This window comes from Nematostella vectensis, chromosome 13 (genome assembly GCF_932526225.1).
Source record: "Nematostella vectensis chromosome 13, jaNemVect1.1, whole genome shotgun sequence".
Classification (NCBI taxonomy): domain Eukaryota; kingdom Metazoa; phylum Cnidaria; class Anthozoa; order Actiniaria; family Edwardsiidae; genus Nematostella; species Nematostella vectensis.
This window is the reverse complement of record NC_064046.1, coordinates 3,850,620-3,867,723: the sequence shown is the minus strand read 5'-3', so window position 1 is coordinate 3,867,723 and position 17,104 is coordinate 3,850,620. Positions and strand designations below refer to the sequence as shown.

The 17,104-nt window shown below is 39.7% G+C and overlaps 1 protein-coding gene across 1 annotated transcript in view; it reads right to left on the bottom strand.

The window, feature by feature from the left end:
* LOC116618173 (mannosylglucosyl-3-phosphoglycerate phosphatase) overlaps nt 1–17,104 on the bottom strand; it is a 26,019-nt gene extending 8,915 nt beyond the window's left edge. Inside the window, exons 1-11 of the mRNA XM_048720446.1 lie at nt 16,589–17,104; nt 15,891–15,977; nt 14,730–14,869; nt 14,189–14,314; nt 12,454–12,576; nt 11,249–11,417; nt 3,953–4,048; nt 3,197–3,309; nt 2,591–2,645; nt 1,079–1,149; nt 459–560 (exon numbers count right to left, since the gene is read on the bottom strand). Coding sequence (XP_048576403.1) covers nt 459–560; nt 1,079–1,149; nt 2,591–2,645; nt 3,197–3,309; nt 3,953–4,048; nt 11,249–11,417; nt 12,454–12,576; nt 14,189–14,314; nt 14,730–14,869; nt 15,891–15,977; nt 16,589–16,949 — 1,443 coding nt within the window. The 5' untranslated portion in view covers nt 16,950–17,104. The remainder of the gene's footprint in view (nt 1–458; nt 561–1,078; nt 1,150–2,590; nt 2,646–3,196; nt 3,310–3,952; nt 4,049–11,248; nt 11,418–12,453; nt 12,577–14,188; nt 14,315–14,729; nt 14,870–15,890; nt 15,978–16,588) is intronic.

Sequence of the window (17,104 nt, the reverse complement as noted above, 5' to 3'; positions counted from 1 at the left end):
AGATACAGTAAATGTAGGGCAAATATTTTCAAATTTCAGGGGAATTTCGAAGAGCTCTAAGAAACATCCCACCTTTCCATTTTGTAACTCTATATACCTGTTTTTGTCATCCCCATTCTTGCCATTCCACGCCATCATATATGTTCCACATTTTCCTCCCTTCCAGATTCTCTATCCACCTAACACCCACCCCCCCCCCCCACCACCACCACCACCACTCCCCCTCACCCACCCCAGGTGCTTTGGTACGAATACCCGCCTTCAACCGAAAATTCAGGGGAAAATGCCTTATGAGGGCCTTTAGGACCCAATCCTACGCCCCTGACTGTAAACATATTTGTTTATGTTACAAACCCCGTCTAATGATCCACAAACCAAATTAACGAGTAAGGACATGAACTAAATTTGTTTTGGCATGACGCCGCCAAAGTGTAACAAATAGATGCCCAATGGTTCACCTTTTCCTTGTCGATGGGCTGCCCTGCTATCTGGACGCTCTCTTCTATAACTCTACTGCCAACATCGCGTTCTGGGTTGAACGCGAATCTGATCCCGGAGACCTGTGAGTGGTAAGCGTCGAAATTGAAGCACCAAGGGGGTGGGTGTGGAGAGAGTGTAATTCAAGATGTTTTTACATAGCACTCCCGGTCCAATTTAATCTGCTAGCCGGCTCTCCAGTGGGTTAATTAAAAAAATACTGTTTCCGGGATTTCGGGATTCCTGTGGCAAGCAGCGATTCGAGAGAAGGGGGAGAGGCCTTTTCTTGCCTTTGCACAGGGATCCCGAACTCCAAAAACAGTACTTTCCGACATTTTCCGAATAAACCCACTGGAGAGACGGCTAGGAGGCTAGGTCAATACAACAGTAATGTCAGAGGAACTCCTGCCAAAACTAAACAAAAGTCTACCATCTTCTTTCCCTTTTTTCTAAAATTATGTTTATTACAAATCTCGTTTTATCACTTAAAATCCCCCTTCTTTGACATATTTTGTCTCAATCTACGAGTATTTCTAGTTTAACAATGAGACAGTTTCGCTAATAAGGCGAGGATTTGATGCGTTCGTTTTGTCTTACTCACTTGCGGGAAGCGACCCTCATGCCTCGGCCACAGACTGACTCCATTTTCTAACGCTTTGATGACTTGAGCTCCTACAAAAGCATTAGTTATTATCATCATATGCATATTATCACCATCATCAAAATCACCATCACAACCATCACCATCATAATCACCATCACTACCACTACCATCATATCACCATCACCATCATCATAATCATCACCACCACCATCATAATCACCATCACCACCATCATAATCACCATCACTACCACCACCATCATAATAACCATCTCCACCATCATAATCATCACTATCATAATCGCCATCACTACCACCACCATCATAATAACCATCTCCACCATCATAATCATCACCTCCACCATCATAATCGCCATCACTACCACCACCATCATAATCACCATCACCACCATCATAATCATCACCTCCACCATCATAATCGCCATCAGTACCACCACCATCATAATCACCATCACCACCATGATAATCATCACCTCCACCATCACTATCATAATCACCATCACTAACATCATAATCATCACAATCACCACCATCATAATCATTACCATCACTATCATAATCAGCATCACTAACATCAGACCATAATAATCACCATCAATACCACTACCACCACCATCATAATCACCATCACCACCATCATAATCACCACCATCATAATCACCATCACTACCACCACCATCATAATAACCATCTCCACCATCATAATCATCACCTCCACCATGACCACCATCATAATCACCATCACTAACATCACCATCATCACCATCACTACCACTACCACCACCATCATAATCACCATCACTACCACCACCATCATAATCACCATCACTACCATCATAATCATCACTATCATATTCAGCATCACTAACATCACCATCATCACCATCATAATCACCATCACTACCACTACCACCACCATCATAATCACCATCACCACCATCACCACCATCATAATCATCACCTCCACCATCACCACCATCATAATCGCCATCACTACCACCACCATGATAATAACCATCTACACCATCATAATCATCACCACCACAATCACCGCCATCATCATCACCATCACTACCACTACCATCATCATCACCATCAAACAGCATCATCATCATAATCGTTATCACACCATATCATCAAGACTATCACTACTATGGCTATCATCTTCATTATAATATCCTGTGTTTCTGGCAGTTTCATCATCATCAACGTCATTGTGGTCGTCGTCCTCGTCAGTAACATAGTCGCTAATGAATCATCATGAGCAAAATCAGAAAAAAGTATAGTTGCTTATTAACCATCATCACTGATCACACCAATGTCACAGTCCAAACCAACAGCCTTTAAATATTTATTAATAAAATAAGATTAAATTACTTTTTAACATTTGATCTTCCGATACATTTCTTCTAAGTTTTTCAATGGAGGGACATGGCCCCATGACTGCCACAACGCTAGACAGGCACTAGGATTATCCAAGTCTGCTTACCTTTGAGTTCCAGAAGCACCACCGAGTCTGGCATAGGGAGGATCGATACCAGGTCCTGCAACCAAACGGACTCGTGTGAACAAACTCAGCTACTAAAAAAGCAAGTCAGCACTACGATAAACACTCACTCACCGTTTTTAGGAGGTTAGGAAACCACATAAAAAGTCAAAAGTACTCCAGAGTGACCCATGATATCATAAGGATATCAAACCCTGAAGACTTATTTTGTTTTATAGGGGCCGAAAACACCTTTGAACAGTACCTTTCTTTTAATGTCGACCAACCATTAGGTATTGTTTACAAGTAAAAATAAAACTGTTTATCCGCATTGAAACTTCTAAATACAAATTTACGAATGAAGTCTTATACGGTATCAATGATTTCTGATTGAAAATATCTTGGTTACTCGCTTGAATTAGCCGATGGAAATGGATGCTATATGTGACTCGGCATTGAGCGGGAGCATAAAATGGCGGCGTGATTGGCCTTTTTTCAAACAAGGAGAGCACTGTATACGATAAGGACAAGATAAGTGCCCTTATAAGGCACAAGATAAGGGGAGCACTATTTTAGATTTAGGCTGCTTTTTACCCCCGGGTTACCTACTTTCTTTTTGAATGGACCAGGGGGGTGGAGCGCATCAGAGCGAAGTGTCCCTGAGTTTACAATGACGACATCTGCTCTGGTGACGTTATGCATTATATCCGCAACAAAGTTACCTGATGGGAAAACAACAAATGGTTGTTTAGAAATCGGCTTCAAACCTGTTTGTCCTTGTCTGAGAACCTCAAATAATTAAAATATTTTTCCTTGAATCTTGAACATTTCCAGATTCAGGGTTCAATGGTATTATAATATGCAAAGCCCATTTTATACTGGAGCCGAAACAGGTTTGCTCTAAGCAGTGTGGCCGAGATCGAGAAATTAAAGCGAAAAACTAAAAATTACAGGAATACAGGCAAATAATACAGTTATATAATACAATAGTCCAGTTTCGAGTTCCGTTGTGGCTGCTGGTCATAGGCACAGAGGACGCATAAATACAGTGCAAGCCTCGGTTTCAATTGAATCGATTGCAAATACCAGCGGGATCATGAAGTATTCACAGGTTTTTGCATTGTTTTATTCCAAGTTCCAGAGGATCCTCGCTGGTATGCGCATGAAATTTGCCTCAAGTCGAAGCTTACACTGTATTTATGCATCCTTAGTCTGTAAGTCCAGCGGAAATTGGTATATTATATAATAAACGGTTCCCAGCGCACCGGCGACTTACAGTTTTAGACAAAAGCGAATCTGGCATAACTTTCTTGGAAAAGTGTGTATTGGGGGGGGGGGGGGGGGGGGGGGAGGGCTGGTTCTTACCTAGGTTGGTTTCCTTTGTTCGTAAACTGGCAAATCTCCCATCCAACTCCACCTCCACGTCACCGATCTTCTCTTCCATACTCTCCTTCATAAGATCTGTCAATCAATCAATTATTTTAAAAAGGCCAGTCGGGTGAACTCAGGGTTATCCTTCTAAAATTGAAATTATAATGACTGAATGACATTTTCTATTTACTTTTACCATCATACAAGGGCACAAAACGGATCTGTAACGCAAAATATTTGTTCCGCATCCAGGGTTTTTTTTTCTGCGGGCTGGGAAGATGTTAGACCCCACAGTTGCTGGGGAGGTAAAACTTTAAACAATGTTGGCTGGGAAAAAAAGGAATTGTCCTTCCTGGGGAAAGGGACAGATAATTCTTTCCCAGCAACTTTAAACATTGATATTTTCGCTATCAGAACATATTTCAAACGACGAAATATGCCATTTTAACCCATTGACTCCTGGCTTTTTTGGAGCTGAATTTACAAAAAACAGACTGAAAACAGATACCTCCCCCCCTATTCTGAGTTTTATACAGCCCGTCAAAGTCAAACACAGCTGCACCTAGTCAGCGGTATCCAAGCTTTCCAACAGTGCTTTGCGGTCCCCACTTTTAATCCCTCGTCGATGTGCTGAAGCCAACACAAGTTGATGGTTGCTTGTATTTTTCATCAAAAATACAGCTATGAGCATATTAGGAGAGTGTCTCAGGACATCATGAAGTCTTTTGGGGCATAATTGAGTGCCTTGCTTATGGATATTTGCAAGCAAAGGTGGATTCATGATGATTTTTTCTTGTTTGGCTTTGCCCGGATGAGAAAATAATTTTCTAATGAATCACCACAGCTCTCCTAAATGGTGTCTTTTCTGAAACCAAATTGATTGCAAAATTGTTTACACTGCTATTCTGGGTCTGTATGACCTGGAATTGATTCGTTTGGCTTCGGGATGAAAAGACTTATAAAAAACCATCTGACTTTGGGGAGAGGAGTGTTGACTGGCCCTCCCCTCGTGAATTTTCCCCTGTATCTCCCAGAATGCTTTGCAATACGTAAAGATATTTTCGTGGTTGTACAATCCTTCAAGGAATGGGCATTGTGTTTTGAGGCCAAGGAAATGTACCTGGAGGATCAGAATAAAGGTATCTATTTGTGTCTTGAGCTGTGTTTGCTGATCTCTCTCCCTTGTGTGGTATTTTGAGCGTTTTATTGAGAGGGGTGATTCTGCTTTTCTCTCCTTGTTCGATTTGAGATTTGTCAAAGAACCTGTGCTATTATTTGGCTTAAGAGTAGATGCCAACACCTTGGTTGGATGCATATCTGCAAGACCATTTATCCCTTAGACTGATGCCTGAGTATCTTCATCTTGTTGTGTTTATTTTGAATTTATGAATTTTTTGGGTTGTGGGTACTTCCCAAAGCCGGTACAGGCCGGTTCAGGGGTCAATGTGTTAACGTGTTTCGGGAAAGAGGGCTCTTTGTATGCCTTGATCATATGGTGAGGTAAAATTCAAAATAAAAATGGGGGTATCCAGACTCGTTCTGGTGCTGTGGGTGGCCAAACACAGTCTGCTTTTGTCAAAATATGGCTTTTGTGAAGGTTGCGAGTTCAAGAATTCATAACAGATTATCAAAATCCTTTAAAAACAGGTCAATATTCTACTGTTCTACCGGGCTTATTGCTAGTACATGGTAAATCTATGGTAGCATGTTTAAAATTACTCGAATAAGGGCCGTAGCGCTTATATCTTATTTTTCACGTCCCAGACGGGGCGCTTATTCGGGGAGTAGCTTACGGATATTTTTTATTTATTTTATATAAATTTTTATTTACTTAGACCTTCATACTTTCATTTAAAAGCCACAGGCTTGTATTGTACATTTATGTAGAGAGACACACAATCAATACATTTACACTTTTAATGCAAAAAGTATTTTAAAAGCAAAGACTCAGGTTTAGCTCTATTTCAGTAAGTCATTCTTAGATATAAGCGCCGTCCTCGAAACACATAATTTATTCGAGTAAATACGGTAAGTGACTTTTGAATATTCTTGAGATAGGCAGTAACTAGAAATACTCTCGATGTACATGACCACAAGGTTCTCAAAAGTCACACAGCCGTGCGTTCTGTAATCGAATGAATTAAACCAAGAGACCATGATTAAACACAGTACGGTCACAGAACAGTACATGGTTACATTGTCAGCTGTAAAGGTTAAGATGGCCTTTTCAAAATCCCTGCGGATAAATTTTTGCCATCCAGCAAATTTCTATCTTCTAGCTGAGGGAAATGTCCCTACTTATGTCATGTCGGTGTAAATGAGAAGGCGATATTGAGTTCTCGGTTTTTTGACACACTTTACAGTCAAGCTAAAAAATGTCACCGTAAAATCGTTAAAAAGACCACTAAAAAGTAAAAAATAAAAATGACACTTGTTCGGAATTCTCAGACGATTGTTATGAGAATGTAATGATGCATGCTAAAGGCTAGGAGAGAAGGTTTTCGCAGTATTGCGGCATCTAAAATCAAATATGTATTGGTAATTCGGCAACAAGCAGCGATAATTTGTTGTTTACATTCAATCCTGAAAAAGGCAGCATTGCCTAAACGTCGAAAAAAGTACAACCCAGTGATTAAATAAATTGTTATTTATATTTGTTTTCATTCTGTTCGCTATGTAGGGAAGACCCTGCCACTCAACTCGTATATCAAATATTATGTAACTGCCGTTGACCTAAAATTCGGTGGCATGGGAGTCACTATTTCCCTTCAACATCCGTCGTTGTATTATAACGCAGTACAGAATACAAGCGGAGAGTAGAATACAAAACAATTAGAGGCCACGTATTTAGAAGCTACAATAAAAGGCAACATTTTTTTGAGAAGCATCTAGTTGAAACCCGACACAGTCTGGTGATAAGACGGGAAATTTCCCTGAATTTCAAATTTGCATCTCAGTGTCATTTTTGCCTTCTGAATTTAGTCTGTAGGCCATTTAAACCTAACAGATTTGTAAAAGAAATCAAAACTTAACACCAGTATCGTATTCTCTATGTATTGCTATTACATTAGAAAACAAAAAGAAAGAACCTTGAGTTGAGTCACGCTTTTTAAAGCGTGTTTTCGCCTGTTAATCAAAAATTATTTTGTTTACATTTTAAACTAATGACATAATAGAAAAATGTGCTGATGTGTCAAAACTGCCTTCTTGTGAAGAGTGAAGAAGAACAGAAGTATAAAACTGCCGAGCTATAGCCAAGCTGTGCCATGAACGCTCTTCTCTTTCATGCTTTATCAGTCTTGCTTTCGAGTCAGAGATACTCGGTTCTTGGGCAAGTTGAAGAAAAACGCGTGGCTTTTTGCCTTGGCGATCAAATCCAACTGGACTGCTCGATTTGGAAAGCAAACGACACATGTATGTGGATGTACAGAGGTAGAAGAGGCTTACAAAAGCTCGCTTCTTTGGATAAAAAGCACATCAGATTGTACCCGAATCTCAGTAAAAACTTCGAGACAAGGGCTGAAGTAAAGGTGAATGGTTCACTAGTAATCAAGGAAGCAATCAAGTCAGACCAAGGCACATATCGCTGCGAAAATCATCATCACTTCGAGTGGGTCTCTTACAGCCTCGAGTTTGATTGTCAGGGAAAGACCACTAGAGAAACAGTAAGCGTTTGCGTCCCTTCAGATGGCACCAAGAACATATTTTCTGTTCTGTGCGAGGCCTTAGATAGAGTTGAACCTAGAAATATTGAGTCAGTCGGCTGGAGATTGAATGGTCAAAACCTGGTGGTTATAGAGAACGGTACTGTCAAACGGAACCGGCTCTTAAAGGGCCTTGCAGGCCTCACCAAGGACAGAAAAACCCTGCTTATAAACACAACAAGTGAGCACTTCACTCGAGTGATGGATGGTTCAAAACGCGGGGAGCTTAGCTGTTTTGTCAGTAAGGCTAATGGCGGGACATCAGAGCGTCATTTAGTCAGTTTTAGGCCAATTACCTGCACCAAAAAGGTACTCGCGGTGAATTCAACATTGACCCTCGGGTGCCCTGTGGTCTCCAGCGATGTTCTGATGTTCCCGACGCGAAAGGTAGTCTGGGAATTGCGCGGAAAAAACGGGACATCGCAACGCGTCATTGTCACTCGATTGCGTGACAAGATCAATGTGGCCCCAGACTTCGCTGAAAATCTTCCCGTCACACCAGAGTTCGCGCTCGTCTTCAGTCGACTCCGTGACATTGCAGGGAGCTACTCGTGTAGAGTGACCGATATGGAAGGTGTGACGGTAGGCCAGACGTTCACCGTGACTGTCAGTGTCACGCAGTCGCAACCATGCGACAACAAAAGTGGGGTGAGCCGGGTAACAAAGACCTCCGCTCAATTCTTACTGGGATTGCTGTATTTCTGTGCCTTTTCGCTTTCTTAAGGCTGATTTACATGAGTCGATCAATTCAGTTATAGTAGTATCTTTTCAGTTGCTATATTTTGCCTTTCTTGTTAAATTCTATTTCAAATGTTTGCTGCAAATGTTTTTTTTATGTTACACGCTTCGATGCAAGAGAATTTATTACATAACGTATTTATTACATAATATAGTCTATTTTTGTTGGTATATCTTAGGGTATGAAATAACGACATGACATAGCCATTTCCAAAATATCTAAAATTTAGTTTTTTTTATAAGAAGGAGATTACGTTTATAACGTTGGTGTTCTTATGAACCCTTAATATATGCTTCAGTGATGTATTTTTGTTTATTTAAGAAAAATAAAATAATATAAAAGATTGCATTAACTTCCCTCAAACTGTTTGTGCGTTCCATCTTATTCATAAAGTTAGTAAGTTGAATGAGTGTAATACATTGGCTGTAATAGATGGCCCCAGGTTTTAAAGAGGAATGTAAAGAGAGTTAAGGGGAAAGACAAAAGATTGACATTCTAACATAATTGTGAGAAAAAAAAGATTATTTTCTTAATATTTCTAGTACGTAAGTATTTGAAAGCCTTATTTAAAAAAATAGATCTCATTTTTGCGTACGTCTGTAAAAAATGTGAGCGACGAAATGGAATCAAGCTGCATATGACTGTTGTACAGAAAAAGAAACAAATAATAATAATAATAATAATAATATCTCTCTCCTCCAGCAATATGTACGATACATAGAAGGAAACAAAATAAAAAAAATTAAAATAATAGATTGTAAAATTTAAACAGGAATACTAACTTGCTAATTAAAGCAAATAGGCACTATAGGAGTAGATTTATGTCATAATTATTATTTTGGTGTTTCCCAGTAGTGATAAACACTTATTTCTTTAGTGTTTCATGTATATTAGTATCTCCGCTGCGAATAGCAAAACAAACTTATTAAAATAAACTGTCTACTCAAATTGAAATAAAGTTGTCTATTGTTTAAATGGACACGTTTGTTAATATGTGAGTTTGAGAGACTCAGCTCAATTCTAACTGGAATTGCTGTATTTCTGTGCCTTGTCGAATTTTACCGTCACAAATCGCAATTTGGTATATCTTAGGGTATAAAATATCGACATGACATAGCCTTTTCCAAGACAAATTCTGCTCTTTTTTATCTCCAATATAGTTTTAATCATGTGCATAACGTGGGGGCTCTTACGACCCCTTAAGATATGCTTCAGTGATATAATTTTGTTTATTTAAGAAAAAAAAAAAAAAAGAATATAAAAGACAACATAAACGTCTCTTGAACTATTTGTACGTTCCATCTTGAAGAGCGTTGGTAAGTTGAATGGGAAAGTGCTGTAAATTGCCCCAAGTTATAAAGAGGAATGTAAAGAGAGTTAAAGGGAAGGCAAAAGATCAACAAAGTTAGATAATTGTAAGAAATAAGATTATTTCTGTTATTCTACTATTATTGTATGTGCGTATTTAAAAACCTTAAAAAAAAAGATCTCATTTTTTTCGTACGTCTTTACAAAATGTGAGTGACGAGATGGAATCAAGCTGCACATGACTACCGCGGTGATCCTAGGGCCTAAAGTTTCTTAGACCCTAAACAGAACCGAATCAGAACCTAAACAGAACCTAATAGGAAGGGGGGGGGAGGGAATTGTTAATAACCAAAAAAATAAAAATTACCAATTTTCTGCATAGAATTACAGAGTAGGGCTGTAAATACGTAAAAAAAAAAGTACATCGATTTTTGCGCTATCCAGCGGATTTAGGCTAAACTTCTATTTCAGTCACTAGCGTGAAATATTCAAAAGGCGATCCTACACATACACATAGCTTAATACAATTGAATCAAAATTACGGGGAAATCGAATTTGGATTATGTTCGTATATATAGCAGCTGGTAGGGACATTTTTTTTCTTTATTTATTTTTTCTTTCTTTATTATTTTTATTTATTTTTTGATTGAACAGATCAGAAACTGGTCCAAAAAATTATGCAGATCTCATAAGGAAAAAATCCCCTTCTTTCGGTTGATTTGATTTTGTCCCGGTCAATTTGAGTCCAGTTTATATTTAACTCTCCGTAATTGAAGCGCAGCCACTGTAGTTGATGTGACGTCCAAGCGCGTGATCCAAGCGTGACTTCCACTTGGGTGGTCTTCACGTTCACAGCATTCATTATGTCGGCGCCAAAAAGTACAAAAGTATACGATTGCTGTTTGAAAACTTAGCAATAACTAAGGGCTAAATCGGTATAGAAACGTTTTAAAAATGCATATTTTTGCTATTTTCTTGTAATTGAATAGAAATTTGCAAGCGTATAAAACCAGAAACCAGACAAGGATCCACACAAATTACAGAAGTTGCTATAAATAATTCAGGAAACAATATTTATATAATGGCTTTTTATCGATTCTAGCTGATTTTACTCGTTAAAAAGGTATTTTTATTACTTTATTATTTTTTTGAAGTCCCCCCTGGGGGGTGGATTTGGTGGATCTCTACGCCCCTTTTTGAGCAAAAAAAATTAAAAAGTCACAGTTTGAAAAAACTACGAAGAAGATACTGTTCATGTGCCATCGCCTGCTTGACTTTGCTGACGTGAAAAATTCAAATCAGCTTGAAGTATTGTTAGATCTATGTAGTGTATTACCAAAAACCACTGGATCAGTTATAAGTCGTCTATTCAGCCATTATTCACCCCCCATTTTGAAATCCTGGATCCGCCCCTGACGAAGCTCTCAACAGGTAATATTCCATTGCTCACACTTGCCCCATGCTCGAGGATCCAGCGTACTTTGCGTGTCCTTTTAGAGCGCCCGCAAAGTACGCTGCTTTCTCGGGCATGCCACTTACCCATGTATTCGTCAACGATCCTCTTCATCCCGGGGTCTTCAGGTATCTCGCTCGTGATGTCAAGTCGCTCGATCTCTATGCTGTAGTTATTTTCTTCGTTAAACTCCACCGTAATGTGACTAAACTGACGAAAGTCCGAACCACTCTTCACAATGTTAACGCCATTTACCTATCACAAATAGAATAATAAAAAAAACACAAGGAAGGTGTCAACAAGGAAATAACGAATTTCTAACTGAGATATAAAATCTAAACTTATTTCAATCAGTAAGAATATCATCATACACAGAAAAAGACTGGAAATCTTATTAATACAAATTTTAGTTCCAGAAAATATCCATACCCCCCCACCCATTGGAAATTCCAGGGGGGTGGGGGGGTTAAACGCCCAGGAATTTCCAGAGGGGAGGGGGGTTTAAATGCCCCTTTTCCTTAAAAATTACTGTATATTTTTTTACTACACAATAATAGACAAATATTGGTTTCTCGTCAACGGTAGACCAGGAGAACAGGCTCCAACGTTATGGTAGTTATTTAATTGTTGTGTAGTTATAGATATAACATAGAAAAAGTATATTTGAAAATCCCTCAGTACCGAATGACCCTGCAGGTTGCGCGCGCACCATTCGAAACACATCATCACTACGGCGTAGAGTCTACGAGGGCGCACGTTGTATTTCTCCACGCGTTAAAAGAAAAATGTGGTAGCGCGCGCTGACATCTATGTGTGCGCCTTCGTAGAATCTCTGCCGTGGTAAATCCTAAGGTCCCTATAGGTGCAAGGGACCTTGTTAATCCTCGTAAGCAGACGCATCCTACGTTAAGGACAACAACACTGTAAATGACAAAATAGACACTCTTTGGGTAGTCTACCTTCAACACCTCGTAGTGATGGTCATGCCCCCCCTAGTATCAGGTCAATACCACGTGTTAGTTTACCTTCAACACCTCGTAGTGATGGGCATGCCCCCCCCCTAGTATCAGGTCAATACCACGTGTTAGTTTACCTTCAACACCTCGTAGTGATGGTCATGCCCCCCTAGTATCAGGTCAATACCACGTGTTATTTTACCTTCAACACCTCGTAGTGATGGTCATGACCCCCTAGTATCAGGTCAATACCACGTGTTAGTTTACCTTCAACACCTCGTTGTGATGGTCATGCCCCCCTAGTATCAGGTCAATACCACAACGTGTTAGTTTACCTTCAACACCTCGTAGTGATGGTCATGCCCCCCTAGTATCAGGTCAATACCGGGTGTAGTCTCGGCCAGGCGGCAGTCATTTGGCACGCGCATGTGGGTCAGAGCGATAACAAAGTCAGCTCCCTGAGAACCAAACCATGTGGGATGGCATCAATTGCCATAATAACTTAACGATATTTATACAAAGAGAATAAGTATACATGGAGCTCAGAAATAACATGGCCATAATTTACGTTAACCCTGCTCAAGGGAATAATTCTCATGATTTTCAATGATAAATTGTTTTTGTGGGGTGAGCTTTATTGATAAAATATTTATCTGATATTATTACACAGCTAACTATGCTGTTAGTGTTAGAAGATTGTTGATATAATTGGAGGGAGTAGCTATACAGTCTGTACACACACGCCTTTAAACTAGGTCAGAAACGAAAACTATATTTTGCTAAAACATAAGTCTAGAGGTTAAGTAGCAAGCCTGAATAACAAAGGCGCTTCATTTTTGTTCGTTTTTGGATTTTTTTTTTTTTAATTTTCGTCGAAAGAAAATGTCTCGCAGACTGGGGCCGAATTTGGGCCGTTGGGAGGCCTGTAGTGACTTCACAACCATGGTACGGCGCGAAATTTTAGTGTTAAATCATATAGGATATCCGAAATCAAAGCCCCAGAACTCAGTTGAATAATGACATCGTCGATCGAAAGTATGAACCGGCTTCCGACCCGGCTCATAAGTCGGCAAAATCGGTCTGAAACTGTTATTAAATTCTCCTTCAACACTCTTTGAGAGCTGTGGTAACTCGTCCCAAGTAACTGACGAGTGAACATTTTTCCAAACTTACTGAAATGTGCTCTAAAAATCTTGCTTGTGCACTCCTCTTGTTGATTTATTGACCACGAACACTTTACGAGAGATCACGAGTCCCATGTCAAAACATGGCATAATGTTCGATTGTTCGTCTGTCAATCTGTCAAACTGAAATTTAGTTCTAGTCTCTAGAACTAAATATCCCTATACCTTTTTTTATGTCATGAACTCAACCTCAAAACTCAACAACTCAACCTCAAAACTTGCTGTGACTCGCACAGTCTGTCACAGCGTAATTGTCGTAAATATGCATTGTACTTATACTTAGTACATGCGGTCCCTTGCGAGCTTTTTCCGTTATGTTCTCTTTTATTTCCCGATGCAGTGTAGGAAGAGGTCCCCTCTTTAAACTCGTTTTGAGTTTCGGGGCCTTAGCATCAGGGAGATTCAGGTTTGATCGCTTGAATCGTTCATCGGCGAAATGGCTCGAACAAAGAGCGGTGGCGCTTCCGATAGAGAACTCCTTTCGCTTAGTCCCGACGAATCGGGCCCATTTTTTCCTAATTTCACGGTCTTATGGAGATGCATGTATTGACACATGTGTTGTATAGTGGTTGTTGGAGCAGCCCATGGCTGCGCAAGTACTGCCTGGGTTTTTTGACGAGTTTGCCGTCATTTTTAAACGAAGTTGCTATCGTTTTAAAACAATTTTGAGAAGCTGTACCAAGGTTGTAACTTCATAAGCCCGGCTTTGATCGAGCAAAACGCGAGACAGTTTGCAATGGCAAAACAACAACTTCGCGCTTGTTTTGTAAAAAAATGAAAAACCTTGGACAGGCTATTTTTTAGGTAACTGTCTACCTTAAAGCATCAAGAAGTGGGAAAAAAACAAGTTATTCTACAGTTCAGCCTTTCTTTAATGATATTTTACCTGGTCCCTGAGATGTTGGGCGAGTTTCGCTCCCTCCTGAGAGAAGTCCAGGTATGTTACCTCACTTGGATCGACAGTTGCCAAGGTAACAAGCCATTCTTGCTCGACCAAACCAATACAGCCAATCTAGAATGGCAACAAATAAAAGCGCTTACATAGGAACTTCATGGTTACCATTTATGATGGTAAGACAGAAATGATATGAAAATTGCAGAAATTAGTACAAATCAATAAGCAATTAATTCATTAATGACAACCATATCCAGAATAATAATGGTGACAAGAATATTAATGATAGCTTTGATATGGTTAAAAGGAAAATAAACTATGATGAAACAATGATGAGATGAATAACAAATATGTGATGATAGTGATCAATTATTATAATTAAAACCAACATGACTATGATGATAGTGAGGATGGTTATCTTTATAGAGAGCAGTTAAGGCGGCATTACCCTTTCCAGGCTTTAGGCCTTAGAGCATTATAACAAACGAAGTTGCTACACCAGAGGAACTGAAAATACATATATATTTGATACCTTAATGCCTTCCCATTCTATAATCTTTGACTTTTCTCCATCAGCCAGAGTGTCTTTGGAGATATTATCAATGACGTTGCTCATCAACCAAGGAAAGTTTGTGGACTCATTGAACTCGATAAGATCATCAACTCCAAAATCTACATGCAAGCAAGAAGCTCAGATTGTGCAGAGTCAGAAAAATAAAAATAAATTAGTGATAAACCACAATGGTAGCAGTAGCAGCTTACAGCAACAAAAGCAATGAAAAATCAATTTATATATATATATATATATATATATATATATATATATATATATATATATATCAAGTTATTATATTAAAATATTTACCCCAACCCCACTATTCTGTCTTCTTTCCTCAGCTAGCAGGAGCGATCTAGCTTTTCACTGAAGGGGGAGGGGGAGGGGGTGTTAACTCAATGACAATGGGGAAGGAGTGTAATTTGCTTTTGTTTTTTTTGGCTGTCTGACTCACAAACCTATGTAAGTAGATGTCATAAATGGATAGGGGTATATAACACATTCCCCTGGCAACCCAAGAGGGGGATCTTAATACTGGGGGGGGGGGGGGATTTCAGGGTAAAAGTGATAGGGATGCTCGTCAGGAAATTTGAAATACCCCTAAAAAATACCTGCAAGATCAAAAAAGCCTATTCTCTCCCAGATACCCCCTAAAAAATACCAGAGGCCCGATTTTGACCCCTAAAATACACAACAAGCATCCCTATCAGGTTGACAAGGTCGACATGGGAAGAACCCCCCCCCCCCCCCCCGGGTTTTAACCCCCTCCCCCTCTACTGGGCAGCTGTGTGAATTGACTCAAGAGCCTGTGGGAGAGGCTAGTACTCGGGCACAAAGGCAGAATTTCTTGGAAGGGAGGGGAAGGGGTATCCCTTGCATCCATTCTGGACTAGCTGGACACGCTAGGCTGTGCTTGACTGCAAGGGAGACTAGAAAATGGGAGGTGTGGCCATAGATATTTTATGCTTATAGTCTACCATATCACTTTTTGATGGTCCAAGGGGATGTGCATGCGTATCCCTAGTTACATGCCTGTCACTGGGGGGTAGGGGCAGACTCAATTTGGCTATTGATGGAAGTTATGTAGGGGAGGGGGGTGGGACTCTGTCAACAGTCCTGGCTTATATGATACATTACCAAAGTCATGGTTTCCATAAACTGCAATGTTGATGCCAAGGGCATTCAGCACCGGTATCATATGCTTGCCTCTGGTAACAGTGCTTACTGTGGAGAAAATTATTTAGTGGGTTATCATTACTGATCGTGTAGGAAGGATCGACCACCAATCCAAATGTTTGATGTGGCTATAGGTCTACTGAATTGTGATTGAAGAAGTAAAATAAAAACGGCCGAAAGTGTTAGAGTTAACTATTTGAGATGGAGGGTCCTGGTGAATATCTTTGAATCTTCAGGGCTGGCTGGCAGCCTCTATTAATTTAAAAAGTAAAATAATCAGAAAAAAAAGAGTAGCAGTTTTTATAAATAAAAGTAAAATACAAGAGTCTTCAGGACTGTGGGACAAAACAAGGGAGAGGGAGAGCAAAAATCAAAGTGAGGAGGGGAGGGTTAAGACAATTTCTGGTGGAAGAAAATAGACCTTAAACAAACGTTTTTTTTTTTTTCGGAAATTGTGAGCTTATTCTTAAATATCACAATTTTTTTTCCTAACATATCGATATAAATTAATAAACACCCCCATTATCTTCCTTCTGTCATATGTTAGAGTAATAATAATAGAGTGTTTTGACCCCGAATGACCTGTCGTCCAAGAAAATTTTCTCTTTGTATACAAATCAAAGTCCACAGTGCTTTTCAGTATTTCCGAGCGTACTTACTCATTGAAGGATTCAAGACATCACCACTGAAGACGATGAATGGATTCAGATGCTTGTAGCTCGCCATTTTGTGAGCGAATCTCGCTGCTCCGCCAACAGGTTCAGTATTACGCGGCTCGATGTTGTAAACATCATTAAAATGCAAAATTGTCAGCTTTTTACTTCTCGATCTAGAATCGGGAGCCTCGATTGCATTTCCGATGGTTTTTATTTTATTCAAAGAACCATTAGAGTCTTTGCTTGCGGTTTTTGTTTTAGATGGGACTCCATTCTGCTTTGGGATATTTGTGTTCGGGGCAGGTTCCGGCGAAGAAATACCACCACTTTCTTGCTCTTTTTGTCGACTTGGAGCGCAACCCATGCCTGAACTAATGTGGAAACTTTCTAAGATATCAAACAAACTAATTATTTGCGTATCCTGCTAACTAGAAGACGTTTAACGACCATTTTATGATCGATTACGACAACGACTTGTTTTCCCGCGGCGGACTGTTGTTACAAAAGGTCAATAAAAAA